At 36.1% G+C, this 15,706-nt stretch overlaps 1 protein-coding gene across 5 annotated transcripts; it reads right to left on the minus strand.

The window, feature by feature from the left end:
- On the minus strand, nt 1-12,616 carry LOC149839906 (serine/threonine-protein kinase ATG1c-like). 5 transcript variants are annotated; one of them, XM_090002892.1, is made up of 14 exons: nt 12,180-12,616; nt 5,189-5,306; nt 5,013-5,071; nt 4,815-4,879; nt 4,217-4,310; nt 4,054-4,134; nt 3,856-3,964; nt 3,051-3,123; nt 2,616-2,986; nt 2,163-2,518; nt 1,618-1,909; nt 1,410-1,480; nt 439-471; nt 1-341 (listed from the first exon to the last, which is right to left on the minus strand). In XM_090002892.1, exons 1-14 carry the CDS (start codon nt 12,414-12,416, stop codon nt 306-308), a joined length of 1,995 nt encoding a protein of 664 aa, XP_089859018.1. In that variant the 5' UTR covers nt 12,417-12,616; the 3' UTR covers nt 1-305. The 5 variants fall into 5 exon arrangements, with proteins under 5 accessions (XP_089859018.1, XP_089859017.1, XP_089859015.1 ...); XM_090002891.1 differs by having other exon boundaries at nt 1-471; nt 2,616-2,968; XM_090002889.1 differs by having other exon boundaries at nt 1-471; nt 2,616-2,980.
- Between the last annotated feature and the right edge of the window lie 3,090 nt (nt 12,617-15,706).

A 15,706-nucleotide genomic window follows, 5' to 3' on the forward strand; every position in this document is an offset into this window, starting at 1 on the left:
TTTTGCTGCACATCAACGGATTTTTCTTGCAATTGAAACAAATGTTTATACAATAACCGATTAAGAACTAAACCCACACCCACACTTACACCACCTCCATTACATTAAGGGAATACATCCGACCTTTTTCTTCCTCACCTTGGTAATTCATCAAGCTAAAAAAAAAACTGTACAATTAATGCAAATTTACAAGAGAAAGAAATGGCAACCTGACTCTGAAAATCTGGTTCTTCATCAGAGGCTCGTCTGCTCCCCGCAGTTGAGAAGGGCCATCCTCAGGGATCTGGATTGACCTTTCCGATTGTTCAAGATATCAATGTAGTTACGCAACCGCATGCGATCTGCATTCGTGAGAGAGAATGGGGGGTTTAGAATAAGCGATGGCGCCTCCACCAGAAGAAAGAAGAAGAGGTGGACTGCCTTTGCGTAATGGCTTACAGCACTGTCCATGTTACCCATCAACTCGTCGACCTGCATGACAAATGGATCACCCCCAATCAGGTTCAGCCTTTTTAGGCCAAAAGAGACTAACCAGAACATCTGTTTCTACATACGAGAAACTAGCGCAGCCTTGAAATCAATTAGTACCAGATCAAGTCAAGCTACTTCAGTGGGGTCACTAAGCCATTACATTAGAAGTTTTTAAAAATTAAAATAGCAAAAACATCCTATTACTGTGCAAATTCAACACTGAATGCTGACCAAAAAGCAAATTTTTTGTTCACCAGTTTTAAGGCTCATTTCAATTGCCAGATGATCGTTATCTAAATCGCAACTATTTTGAATAATAAGCCCTTTCAAATCACACCATTTAGGAACCTGTGAAAAATTTAATATTTGTTCACAGCACCCATGTATGAAATAATGCACCCACCCACCAACGAAAACCACTGAATAACCAAGTATACAGATTATCAACAAACACTGGTTTCATGCTAGGTTCAGATCAATATTAGATCAATGGGATCAAGGTAGACTAACAAATTATTCAAAATCAAAGCATAATGCATGTTTGCTAGTAATACTTGGTTCAAGCATTTTTTGTGTGGTTCTAGAACACTTCAGTTAAATGTCAAGAACTTGCTCACAAAGAAGCATACAATAGGCGAGAAAACATATTTAAACAACCTCTTAATTGCACTAGGAGTAATATGAGCCTGAAAAGCATAAGGCTGAACAGAAGCAAGCAAAGGCTAGAATGGCCCGTCTGGTTGGGTCCTTCCATGAGTTGGTGCGGCATGATGCCAACTCATGAAACTTATTCCCGCATCTGACCATCCAAGCCATACGCTTCTTGCCACAGACTGGGGAGGAGATGTCGGGTTACAGTGAACTCAAGTTCCAGATTTAGGCTGTGATCTTATCACAATTTCGAAACTAGAGAATAAAATAAAAGTTCGAGTACATACACCACCGTGGCGTCCCAATGCAAGAGCAAATTGGAAAATGACCTCCATTGCATCTGGCATCTCTGTGCTTCCTGTGTTTAAGTTTTATTACGTCAATAATTTGACAGATAGAAAAAACAGAATCTTGCATCACTACAGCTTTTCAAGGTTCTTTTTACAGCCTATTATTCCATTAGTTTATGTATTTGGATAAACTTTATGAACATACCATCGACTGGACCAAGATCATGAGCAAGTTCTTCTGCTCGTTCAACTTCAAGAAGAAAATCTTTCTCAATCTGGGAGCCAGCAACTTGTTCTCGAAATGTAGTGGCACCAGGGCCATCCAGAACATCCACGTTATGCATCATCATGGATTCTTCCCTTACTGTAGTTTTTTGGGATGGGTTTGATTCAATTGCAGATGCAGCTTGAGCATGGCAAATATGTAATGCTTGCTTCCAAATGGCAAGTATTACCAACTGAACAGAGAAAGCCTCCAAGTTCTTGCCACAGTCCATCTGAGCACAAGTTCACAATATTAGGTAAGCACATGCAAATCAGAGTAGAAAGTGTAAAGAAGCAGAATTAGCAGAAGAGGTCTAAACTAGAACTAGGAACAAAGTTCAACTGCTTCTCGCTTCTGACAAAGTTGCTTCTGTATCATAATTCCCAGAAGATTAAAATCTTGGATGTCATACATGCATTCATTCTCAATGATCATGAATAATAATGGCTTACTTATGGAGGAAAATTCTAGACAAGAAGTTTTACCCTCTCACTCACTATCTCACTGATAGCAGATGCACATTGCTGCAATGATCTAATCCGTGTTAGACAATCAGTAGCTGGCTGCTCCGAAACATCTCCAATGTCTACTGATCCTAGTGAAGTCCCAGATGGTGCAGAGCTATTGCTGCCAAGACTACCACACGTGTTACCGATCACCATACCAGGTATTAGCATTGGTGAACTTGATGGAGTACCCTTCATAGATGTTCTTGGTGAACTCCCAGATTTGCAAGGCAAGTTAGTCCCCAGAGATACACTACCCATTGAAGATGAAACTTCAACAGGCGGACCAGAGACAAGGACATAGTCCTGGTCAATTAACTCCATTGAATCCAATACTGCAGAATACAGAAAATGGGATTAAAAAACAAAAGATCAAATACAGGTTTCAAGCTCAGAGAGAAATAAGATTTGATAACAAGGTAAGCTTTGCACCTCTGGAGGACACCATTGGCATTGGTTCTGTAACCGTTGGAGATTCCCTAAAAGTTACATCTGAAGGTCTTAGACAATTATGCCTGGAATCAGCACAGTCAGGCTTGTAAACAGATTTCCTGTTCCTAGAACAGATATCTGTGTCAATAGAAGCATTAGTAGCAGCTGTGTTCCCAATTCTTTCAGCAAGAGGAAATCCAAAAGGAGTTGACTCTGCATATGTTCTTTTTGACTGGAAGGATGGGCTTGCATCAGGTCCACTAGATTCATCATCCAAATGGAAAGGCAGACAATCCTCCTGTGAGCTCTCATCAGTATGCCTTGCAGGACTGCTTCCGGAATCATCTCTTGTTCTGGGTATTGTCCTGTAACTATATGAAATCGGAATCAAGCAATTCCCAACATCATGATGAATGATGATAAATTTTTATTTACCTCAAGGACCCCTCTGAAAGGTGCTCAGAAATAAATGGATGGTTGAAGAACTCCTCAAACGTTAAGCGCTCAACTGGTGATACAAAAAGGTGTAGCATTGATTAGGATCACACTACAAAGTTAAGACAAACAACTTTAGAATCTTAAAATAAAAATCAAATAGTTTACTGTATAGCTGAAATGGCATGTTTGATACTTGGGGTAACCGTTTTCTGACACAAAAGTTATAAGCTAAGAGTCTACTCTGTAGTATCTATTGGGCATCTGACGAAAAATATAACATGCAAGTGTTGCCATAGTAACATGAACCAAAATCTATTGTACAGCTTAACCATCGTCAATCAATTTGATAATGACCTACCATAAAAAGGTTCCCATGTTTAAGGAAACAGGGTTCCATGTACCAAAATCTTATGGTTTTGATACAAATCCAATTATAAGACAGCTAGCATCTTCACCGGAAATGTTTTAAAAGAACAGTAGTGTATATATCAAGGAAATTTACTTTTACCAGAAAGGGCTGAATATATCAATTTGCAATAAACATCAGCGAAGCAAACTTCAACTCTAAATCTACATGAATAAGGATCGTATGCAGCCAACCGCTAGAAAATATGCACAATTCACATGCAACGTGCAGCGTGAACCACCCACTTGGATATGTCACTCAATAGTTGCAAGGATGGTCTCATCAGAAATTAACAGTAAATAAGAGGAAGAAACATACTACCACATCTATGTTTTAGATTACACTAGAGAGAGATTTATATTCAGCCTCCGCACAGTAAATAAAAAAAATGTATACCTGGATTACAGCGGAGCAACTTTTGGCATAAATCCACACAAGCAGAACTCAAGTTCCTAGAATCTGGAGGAAACCGGAAGCTATTTGATCTAAGTATATTCCGCAGCAACTGTATCAACATGGGGAAGTGAGAGCACGACTGTTAGCTATAGTGAATGCCGTTTCTTGTTATGTTACTATATTATATGGAATTTGTACCTGCTCCTGATTGTTCCCAGAAAAGGGGGTCTTCCCTGTTACAAGCTGAAACAGAATAGTGCCGACACTCCAAAGATCTGCCTGCACAGCCATCAAGACATAAGAAACAGACTTTAGAAGATGGTACACATTAGTATTCTCTACAGCGAGAGGCAACTAGCACCTTTGCGTCATACTTGTGGAGTTGCATTATTTCTGGAGCCATGTAAAGGGGGGAACCACATAAAGTTTCAGCCAGATCTCGAGGTTGTAAAGGCCTGCCAAATTTATCACAACAAGTTTACACTAGATGATGTATATAGTGGGCACCAAGAACCATTTTATTCATAAGAATAAAATTATGTGAATCATGGACTATTTCAAAAGAAATACCAGTTAAATTTGTTGTGGCAAAATATATTGAGCTTAAGGAACTATTCAAAATCAAATCACAACCAATGAAAAGGATGCAGCCAAAAATGGAATTTTAAACAGGTAATTTTAAGCCAAATAGTAGCTTTCTCAATAACACATGTTCACTATAGTCAAATTGAAAATGGCACACCAAAAATCATGAGAGCACAAGGTAGATATGTCCATGAGAATAGTACAAACAGGATTTAGAAATATCAACAGCATTGCTAGATCAGCTAAGAATAGCTAATACAACTGTCACTAGCAAAACCCAATCAAGAATTCTTCATAGTTCTTGCGAGAAGTTCCACCATGTCTGATTTGCATATTGAACAAAGAAAAAAAACTATAAATATATTAAAACTCACCTTGCAAATCCAAAATCAGCTATCTTCAAAACAGCATGATTATCATTAGAAGAGAGGAGAAGATTCTGCATACAATTGTTTCAAGTTTCAACAACTACAAATTAACAAATAATTATACTTGAAAAAGCGTTTTTGTAACATAATGCACATGATTGATCAAGTCACGAGTCATAGAATAAGTAAAACATCACAACCAACCTGGGGCTTCAGATCACGATGAAGAATATTGTTTTCACGGAGGATATTCAACCCAGCAGCTGTAAAACAAAAGCACAATATCAAGTAGAACTCAACTGAGTGAAAATCATAGCCATGAGATGGAGATAAAAAAAACCAGCTAGATTTTTGTAACTTCATTTACCAGCTAAACATACCAAGTTGCCGCATGAAGTGCTTTGCGGTTGCCTCTGGAACTTTTCCATGATTCTGTATATACATTGAAAGATCTCCTCCTCTGCAGTATTCCAATACTAGGTGTATTTTTCCTGGGGCCTTCAAAAGAAAAAAAGGGTCAAAACATGCACTCAAAATAAAGAAAACTTGATGTCCACAAATGTATTTGAACCATGACATCTTAAAAAATTCAATTCAGATACCAATAATCTATGTAGTCAAAAGCCCCAATTGGGCACCGTCTAGGCGCAAGTAAAATGCCTAGGCTTTGCAATTCTAAGGTGAGTACCTTAAAAGGTGCCAATTTTGCCGACTAAGGCACCTAGTCGACGACTAAGCTGTCTCCACCTAGGCATTGTTAGAAAATAATACATATATGTATATAAATACATATTTAAAGTATATACGTATATTCATGTATTTTTGTTTTTATCTTATGTAATTTTCTTTTTTTTCTTCTTTTTGTACTTTTTCTGTACACAGTCAGTAGCTGACTGTTGTACACAGTCTGATTTTGTACACAAAGAGTCGTTGGGCTGAACCCCAACGGCTCTAATAAGAGCCGTTGGGAACAGCCCAACGTCTCTTCATTAGCTGCTTTACTGTTTAAATAAGGGTGTTTTGAACCCATTGTTGTATGTAATAGTTGAAGGGGTTTTTGTCCCCTAAACTTGATTGTGCAAGGCAAATTCACATGGTATCAAAGCTTGGTGCATGATCAAACGTGCATTGGTGGGCTGCCTCGAAAAGTGTGTTTATTCTCCGTAGTGGTGGTGATTTTTCTTTCTCTTCTAATTCACCATGGGTGAATTTTTCCCACACAATACAAGCAAGTCCAACTTTATTCCGCCATTCAAACTCGAATGAAGCAACTACAACATTTGGGCGGGACACTTGAAGACATTCATCAAGGGTCAAGGTTTGTAGGGATTCGTGAGAGGTACTATTCTTGAACATACTCCCAAAATTACATTAGGTGAAAATGGGATTAATACTAGTCTTGACGAAAGAGACAAAGCCATGGAAGAATACTATAAGAAATTGAATGAATGGGAAATGAAAAACGTAAAAATTCTTTCATGGATGCTAAGTGGAGTGAAAAAAAAATTGCCTCAAACCTATTGTGTTACAAAAAGGCTAATGAAGTATGAGAATATCTTAGAGGTATGTTTACCGAAAAAGATATGGCTCACAAGTATTATATCCAAGAAAAGGTTAGAAATATCAAACAAGAAGATAAAAATGTAGGAGATTACTTTATGGAGTTATCTTCCATATGGACCCAACTTGCCCAATTTGAACCCAAATGGGAAGGTAAGTGTATAGAAATGCAAAAAGTTCAAGTTGAAGAAGATAGACTCTTTGCTTTTCTCTATGGTTTGAGACCCGAGTTTGAACAAACAAAGACCGCCTTACTATCATCTTCGTCACTTCCTCCTATTCATGAGATTCTCACTAAGCTTAGTGGAGAAGAAACTAGGCTAAATATGAGTAAAAATGTTAGTGTGCTTGTTACTTCTAGCAATGGCCTAGAAGAGGATTGCGCACTTGCCGCATCTAAACCAGGACATTACATCAAGTCATACAAACCTCCTTATTTTAGTAAGAATAGAGGAGAATAAAAAATCATTTGCCATAACTGTAATGAACCTGGTCATATTAGGCCTCAATGCCCTAGATACAAATATAGGTTTCAAAAAAAACGTGTTGCCGCTGCACCATCAAAACAAGATGAGGATACTCTGAATCTCAAAGACCTCACCAAATCATTATCTCAACTAACGAATGCATTGCAACTATTACTCAAAGGATCTACCTCAGGAGCGGTCATTGCATCATCTTCTACTCCTGGTATGTGCTCTTAACTTCTTGATTCAGGAGCTTTTTTTCATATGACCCCACATAAGTCTATATTATCCGAATGTCAACCTAATTCAAATGCATCATTTGTTTCCACTGTCGATAGCACTGCCTTAGAAATAGAGGGTGTTGAAATTTTTAAAAATGATTTGACAAAACATAACAAATTTTATATTCAAAAAATAAGACTTATACCAAAATTCATCTTAACCTACTTTCAGTTTCTCAAATCTCGGATCATGGATGGGATGTCATTTTCTCATCAAGTAAATGTTGGGTGCATGATCGGCAGTTCGGGAAATTGATTGGGGAAGATTCTAGACAAGGAGATCTCTATTATATAGATTTCCTTTGTATTCCAAATGAATCTTTTTGTAACACTGCCCAAACAAAAGATATATGGACTTGGCATCATAGACTTGGGCATCTAAATATAGGGAAATTAAATTTTGTACCTGTTACCAAGAATCTTTGTAAAGATAATTTTGAATGTAAAGAATGTTTAATCAGTAAAATGACAGCCTTGCCTTATGGTTAAAAAACTTTTTATTCTTCAATGCCTTTTGAATTAGTTCATTCGGATGTATGGGGTCCTGCCCCTGTTGCCTCTAAAGGAGGATTCTCCTACTACGTTGTGTTTATCAATGATTTCACTAGATATTGTTGAATTTACTTTCTGAAGCTTAAATCCGTTCGCAATTTTCAAAACATTTTATAACATGATTAAAAATTAATTTGAAAGCAAACTCAAAATCCTCAGAACTGACTCTGAAGGAGAATATTTTTCAAATGAATTTAAACAATTTTTAGAAAATGAGAGAGTCTTACATCAAAGATGGTGTCCTAGAACTTCACAACAAAACGAAATTTCAGAAAGAAAACACAGACACATTATGGAAACTACAAGGACTCTTCTTATTGCTAAAAATGTTTCAAAAAATCTTTGGGCTGAAGTTGCATTAACTTCAGTATATCTTATAAATAGGATGCCCTCAAAAACATTGTCCAATGAAATTCCCTTTGAAAAATTATTCAAATATCAACCCGACTATCAAAGAGTGAGGATCTTTGGTTGTAAATGTTATGTTTTAAATGATAAAGGAGATAAACTATCTTCTAAAGCTATCCCCTGTGCGTTCATTGGTTACTCTGAAACACAAAAAAGATTTAAATGCTATGATATAAAAAATGATAAGCTTCTTGTCTCAAGAAATGTTAATTTTGTTGAAAATGAAAGTGGATTTGAAAGAAACATGTCACAAGACATAAATTCTGATTATTCTTTCTTGTTTAAACTGTTGTCTAATGATGAAAATAGTTATGTAGAATCTCCTATTAAAGATAGAACAACAGTTGAACCAATAGCATACACTAGAAGAAATCAAAATGCAACCAATGAAAGTGTAAATCAAAGTAACCATGAAGCATTAGAAACTCCTTCAGAACAAACTACCATTCGTAGATCTGAACGAATATCAAGAATTCCAAACAAATTTGTGTCTTGTGACTCATTTTCTCCTAAGCATAGAGCATGTCTTATAGCTATTCATTCATATTTTGAATCCCCATGTTACAATGAAGCAAAAAATTTACCTGAATGGATAAAATCTATGCATATAGAATTAGATGCTTTTAAAGAAGCTAACACTTGGGAAATTCTAAATTTACCCCTTGTAAAGAAGACCATAGGATGTAGATGGGTTTTTAAAGTAAAAACCAAAAGTGATGGATCATTGGAAAGGCATAAAACCAGACTAGTTGCCAAAGGATATTCTCAAGAATATGGAGTGGATTACGAAGAAACTTTTGCTCATGTTGCCAAGATGACCACTGTTCGAATGCTTATATTTATTTCAGCTATTAAAAATTGAAATATATTTCAAATAGATGTTAAAAATGTTTTTTTGAATGAGAATCTTAATGAAGAAGTATACATGGATGTTCCACCTGGACTGATAATTCCTTTAGGTAAAGTAATTAAATTAAAAAATGCACTGTATGACCTCAAACAAGCACCTAAAGCTTGGTTTGATACGTTTAACAATGTTATTACAAGATATGGTTTTAAACCATGCTATACTGATACAACATTATTTATCAAGAATTCTTCTGCAGGTATTATAATCTTACTTTTATATGTTGATTACAGGTAGTGACAAAGAAGAAATCAAGAAAGTCAAACAATTTTTGATTTTTTTTTTTGAAATGATAGATCTTGGGTTCCTAACATACTTTCTTGATATAGAAGTATCCTACTCTAATAGAGGGTACATATTGTCACAAACCAAGTTTGCTTCAGATATTATTGACAGGTCAAGACTATCAGATGATAAAATTGTTGACACCCCAGAGATTGCTGGAATGAAGATACGAGCCGATGATGGAGTTCCTTTGGACAATCCAACTTCCTCCAGACAGCTCGTGGGATCTCTTATGTATTTAAGTATTACAAGACCAGACATAGCTCATGCTGTACATATGGTCAGTCAATTTCAACACGCTCCAACATCAGCTCATATGAGTGCAATCATGAGAATTATCAAATACATTAGAGGCACAATAAATAAGGGAGTTTTTGTATCCTCTTCTTCCTCCTTAGATCTTATTGCATACTCTGATGTTGATTGGGGAGGGAATCCAAATAATAGGCGCTCAACAACTGGTTTTTGTGTATTTCTAGGTGAATCTTTGATTTCATGGAGGTGCAAGAAACAACAAAAGGTGTAACTATCATCCACAAAAGCTGAATATAGAGCAATGACGACTACTACCATGGAGATCGGGTGGCTTAAACAACTCATTTCAGATATGTGAATTCATCTTCAAAATCCTACAAGATTATGCTGTGACAACAAGAGCTCCATATACATTGCTCGAAATCATACGTTTCATGAAAGAACTAAGCATATAGAGATGGATTGTCATTTTCTACATGAAGAATATTTAAAGAAGACTATTGATCTTCCCTACGTGACATCAAAATATCAACTTGCGGATTTCTTCACCAAGGCATTGTGCTCACCAAGATTCAATTTTTTACTAAACAAACTTTCGGTAATTTCACCATAAGTTTGAGGGAGACTGTTAGAAAATAATACATATATGTATATACTTGAATATATACATATATTACATATACATACTCTTCGTAATACAAGAGTATATATATGTATATAAATACATATTTAAAGTATATACATATATTCTTGTATTTTTGTTTTTATCTTGTGTAATTTTTTTTTTCTTCTTTTTGTACTTTTTCTGTACACAGTCAGTAGTTGACTGTGTACATTGTACAACAGTCAGAGTCGTTGGGCTGAAGCCCAACGGCTCTAATAAGAACCATTGGGAACAACCCAACGTCTCTTCATTAGCTGCTTTACTGTATAAATAAGGGTGTTTTAAACCCATTGTTGCATGTAATAGTTGAAGGGGGTTTTGTCCCCTTATGCTTATCACTATAGTGCATTTGAAGCACTTCTCTTCTTTCTGTGGTGTAAAGCATTTGAATGCTATTTTGTGCTGTCATATATTTTGAGTATTTAAAGTATCAAGTTATTCGAAACTTGATTGTGTGTAAGGCAAATTCAAAGGCATAAGAGCAATTTAGTCATTTATTATTCTTATATATATTGTTATTTTGTATATATAATTATATATATGTATATGTGTGATTTGTTTTGTGAAAACATGAAAACATGCTTAGTTATTATATTTATATATGTGTGTGTGTGTGCAACTTTGCTTTTGGGATTTTTTTTGTGAAACATTGAAAGCATGCACAATTAATTTTAATTGATTATGTTTTTTATACATGTGTGTGTTACTTTGTTTATGATGACTTTTTCTATAAAAGCCTTAAAGCATGTTTAGTATTATGAATTATGTAATATATTATTTATATATGTATGTGTTATTGTGTTTATGTGAAAGGTTGAAAGCATATTTTGTTGATTATGCTGAATATGTTATGAATAATTGAATATATATATATATATATATATATATATATATATATATATATATGTGCATGTACAATTATATATATGCATATTCTGGTTATGTATATTAATATATTTTGTGAAAGCATGTGTAATTTTGTACTTGTATAATGAAAGCATCTTATTAGTAAAAGAATTAAACATATTTTTATGTATGTTTTATGTATTTTTTATATTTTAATTGGGGTACCACCTAGTCCTACCTAATCCTCAACTAGTCTTTTTAGGGGTTTACCGACTAGGCACGGCCTAGCGCTTTTTGACTACATAGCCAATAATTAAGATATGACACGACATATTAAAATATGTTTTTAACCCATGGAAGCAACTGTTAGCAACAGTTTCCAACTAACGTGTAAGGGTTAATGAGCCTGAAATTTCTATTTTTTTTAAATAGCATTCCTAGAAAAAGATGGGAATATCCGAAAAAATGTAAATAAGTTAATAGCAGAATTAAGCAAACAGGAAAACAGAAAAAAAAAGTTGAGCAACAGGATCAGAATGAACATTTTTTTTCTAAGGATATTTTTCAACAACACGAAAACATCCAATACCATGCAAAATGCATGGGTAAATTTCAATGAAGAGGAAAATAAAACCCTGTCAATAGCTAAACTTTTCTAATTCAAAGTTTCATGCATCCCACCACACCAAAAAAAACTTGAAAAAAGATTCCAATGCGATACATCCTTCAAAAAAAGCTTCAAGAAAGACACAACCATAAACCAATCCAAACTGAGGACTCTCCTCAACATGACAGCAGACGGAACCCAAAATATGCAATAATCTTATTTTTGTCAGCATAGCCTTAAGTAAAATCCAGCTCAATCCGCCAAATTCATATTCTTCAAGAATAACATTCCCGCATGTTTGCGAGCAAACAGTTCATAAGATCACACATACACACAAAAATACAAAATTTAAGCGCAAAGAAGGGACACCCATCTTCCCCAATTCAAACCATCAACAAGGAAAAACCGAACACTAATTCCCAAAATCATCATAACCCACAAAATTCAGCACCCACGAATAGAAAATAAAGAAAGAAAAAGATGGTCGATCGGAGAAAGGGAGAGAAGAGCGGGGAAGAGTTGGTTGTTTCGAAATTCACCTCGATGATGTCGTGGAGGCGGATGATGTTCGGGTGGTTGATCTTGCGGAGGATGACGATCTCGGAGCGGAGGCTTTCCTGGAGCTTCCTGGCGAGCCTCTGCATCTGGATCTCCTTGATGGCGAACTCCGCGCCGCTGATCCTGTGCATCGCTCGCCACACCACCGAGAAAGACCCGGAACCCACCTGCTCGCACACTCTGTAGTCGCCAATAACCCTACCCTTGTTGCTCCCCATCCTTCCCCTTCCTCCACCCCCCAAAAATCCTTAATTTTTCCTCCCCAAATGCAGAGGAGAGAGAGAGAGAGAGAGAGAGAGAGAGAGAGAGAGAGAGCGAAGGGAAGGGAAGGGGACAAGGATGATATTTCAGAAAAAAATCTGAGAGGCACGGATCGAATGGGACAAGGATGGAATTTCAGGAAAAGATTTGGAGGAGGAGAAGCGGAGGAGGAGGTGAGGAGGACGGACGGGTTTATTAATTTATTTTATTTTCATTTTAATACTATTTACAGAAAGACACCTAAAGTTCTTGTTATTACATTTACCCGTTTGATTTTCAATTTTATTTTTAACAGTACACCTAGTGATAAAAGCATTCAATTTGCTTTTGTTTAGCCAACCAAACTGATTAAAATTTCCTCTTTCTTATTTTGTTTAATAAAAAACGTAAGATGAGATAAGTTGAGTGGTTATATTAAAAAAAAAAAACAAAAATATTATTTTATTCCTAAGGCCGTAAATGTATTAGGGTAAGATATCATTTTATACCTTGGGCTTGAAATGCATTAAGTTAAACTTAGGCGATTGAATGTAATAAGCAATGTCACAAATCTTGCTTTTGAAAAATATAGGCAAGAAAAATATGGTGATATCTATTTTTGGAAAATCTTAAAAACTTATCGATACATAGAATAAGTATACCCAAGGGGTTTGGCTTAGGGGGATGGGGCCTAGACCCTCTGACGGGCAGTCTAGGTTTAAATCTCATGGGCTTAAGCCGAAGCTCGGGGTCAAGGGGTAAGCCCTCATAGTTTTACGCTGACATGGACAGAGATTGTAGTGCAGCATGGCTAGGTCTTTGCGCAGTTTCTCGGAGTAAAAAAAAGTATATATATATATATATATATATATATATATATATATATATATATATATATATGATATACACCAGTATAATTAAAAATATAAGAAATATAAAAACTGTTTTTTATTGCATTAATGTAAAAATGTGGCATTTTCAAAATAGGCAACATTTTAAAACAGGAGATTTTTTTTTTTCGATATTGCATGGCCTTGATATATGTAACGTAATAATCTAAATGTTGGTAGTTTTTTTGTAAATTATTAATAAGTTAGGTGTTTTTTCTATAAACTACTCAGATATTTTTTCAATATTTAACGGAATTTTTTAAAGTTTTAATCGGTTAATTTAATGGAGGAGTTGTGGGTAAGGAAGAAGGCACGAAGCCGACAGAAGGGGAGGAAGGAGAATCGGGTAAGAAAGCGAAAAACAAGAGATCCGTAATGACCTAAATGTCCTTCGATTCAAGAGATTATCATTTGATGAGAGTACCCCCAAGAACCCATCTCAGCCGCCTAATTTGAAAACCCACGGTCAGGATCCCTTGGATGGTCAAGAAAAGATAGACTTGGTTGACTGGGATCCTAAAGATGGGTGCATCGGATCTTAGTGAGTCATCTAGGGATGTAAATGGTTTGGATTCGGGTTAGATGTAGTCAATACCAAATTCTACTAATCAGATATAGGATATTTGGACTTGGATTTGAATTCAATTTTGAATAGGAAAAAGCTAATATGGAATCCAAAAAAAATACATATCAAAATTTGATATCCATCAAACTCAGTCATGAAATCCATATACAGAATCCAATTCCGATTACTAATTGGATTTAGTTTTCTTAACTGAATCCGACTAATCAGATTCGGTATCAGGCCGGATATCAGATATATCCAACCCGTTGATATCCCTAGAGTCATGGCAGTGTGACTCACTAAGATCTGAAATAATTAGTCGGATCTTAGTGAGTCATGTATGGATGGATGTAAATGGTTTGGATTCGGGTTGGATGTAGTCAATACCAAATTCGACTCATCAGATATAGGCTATTTGGACTTGGATTTGAATTCAAATTTGAATAGGAAAAAGATAATATAAAATCCAAAAAAATAGATGTCATCATATTTGGATATCCATCAAACTCAGTCATGAAAATGCATGCACACAGGGCTTCGTTCATCTGGTAGGGCAGCTCATTAACGTAACCAAGTTGATGGGACGTCATGAGTTCGAAACCTACAAGTACTTGTCCTTTGTCATATGAGGCAGAAGCTGGGTGCACTTTTCGGTGGGCAAAGGCGCCATTGGTTTTTTATTAGGGGTGCCCCATTAATATATGAAGCCGGGTATGGTTTGTGAAATTTCATACCAACCAAGTTCAGCAAATTTTCAATGTAAAAAAGATAAAAAATTATTATTTTAGCGGGTATAGTCCGGGTCTGGTTCATGGAATTCTTATAAGATCTGTGTATTGTTTCTTTTATGGTGAGTCCGATTAGACCCAGGTCCGGACCCGGTATCATCATCTCAAATCAGGTATGGGTTTGATTTCACTTGAATCCCAACCAAACACGACCCGTTGATACCCTAGTTATTATACTAATGAACTCGGTGAGCAAGACAGTTTTTTTTTTTGTTATCTTCAACACTTACAGTGTCTAAAAATACATTTTTATAAATATATATATATAAAATACCCAGGCAAACCAGGTTGAAATCGACAAAATCATACCTCAAATCCGACCCGCTTGTTACTTGGTTTTGGTTTTGGTTCTGGTCAACCCAAATAATATTCAGGTCAGCATTTTTTTTCCTATACCCGAATATTCAGGTTTGAAGCGGGTCAGATATCAAGACAGAAACAACCCATTGATAGCCCTAATCCGGATTGGTTCGTGGAGATGCCCCGAGTCATCTCATGTTTCATGGGTCTGACTCGGGCGAGAGAGCTCGAGAGAAAGTCAATTTGAAACGAGATCAAGTTGGGTGTGGGCCGGCTGGCTCGCTGGCTCGAGTGAATCTAAAACCGTACCTATTGGTACCTAGTCAACTAGATCAAGCTACATGGTTTAACTGTATAGCTGTGACAACTGAGTTTGTTGATCCAGAAAGAGCCATACCGAGCCAAGACTGAGTCCGTGCTGAGGCTAAGGAGTCATTGTTCAAAGGACCAACTCAAAGCCAAACAAAGAGTGATTTTTGAGGACTGGGTCAAGGCCCACTATAAGGTAAAGATTCATCATGAATACTAAGGGTGTGTATTATGGACATGGCCAAAGATTACAATTCACAAACTTGAACAAATTTCAGCATCTAGCTGCACCAGAAACATCGAATATCAAGATAACAAACACAATCTTCCGTAAACTTTATGATCATCCAAACATGGCTTAAGTAAAAAATATGGCCAAGAAGCCAATTTCTACCAACCCTATTGGTCAGTTAAAT

Source organism: Nuphar pumila, chromosome 4, assembly GCF_984573655.1.
Source record: "Nuphar pumila chromosome 4, dmNupPumi1.hap1.1, whole genome shotgun sequence".
In the NCBI taxonomy this organism is placed as follows: domain Eukaryota; kingdom Viridiplantae; phylum Streptophyta; class Magnoliopsida; order Nymphaeales; family Nymphaeaceae; genus Nuphar; species Nuphar pumila.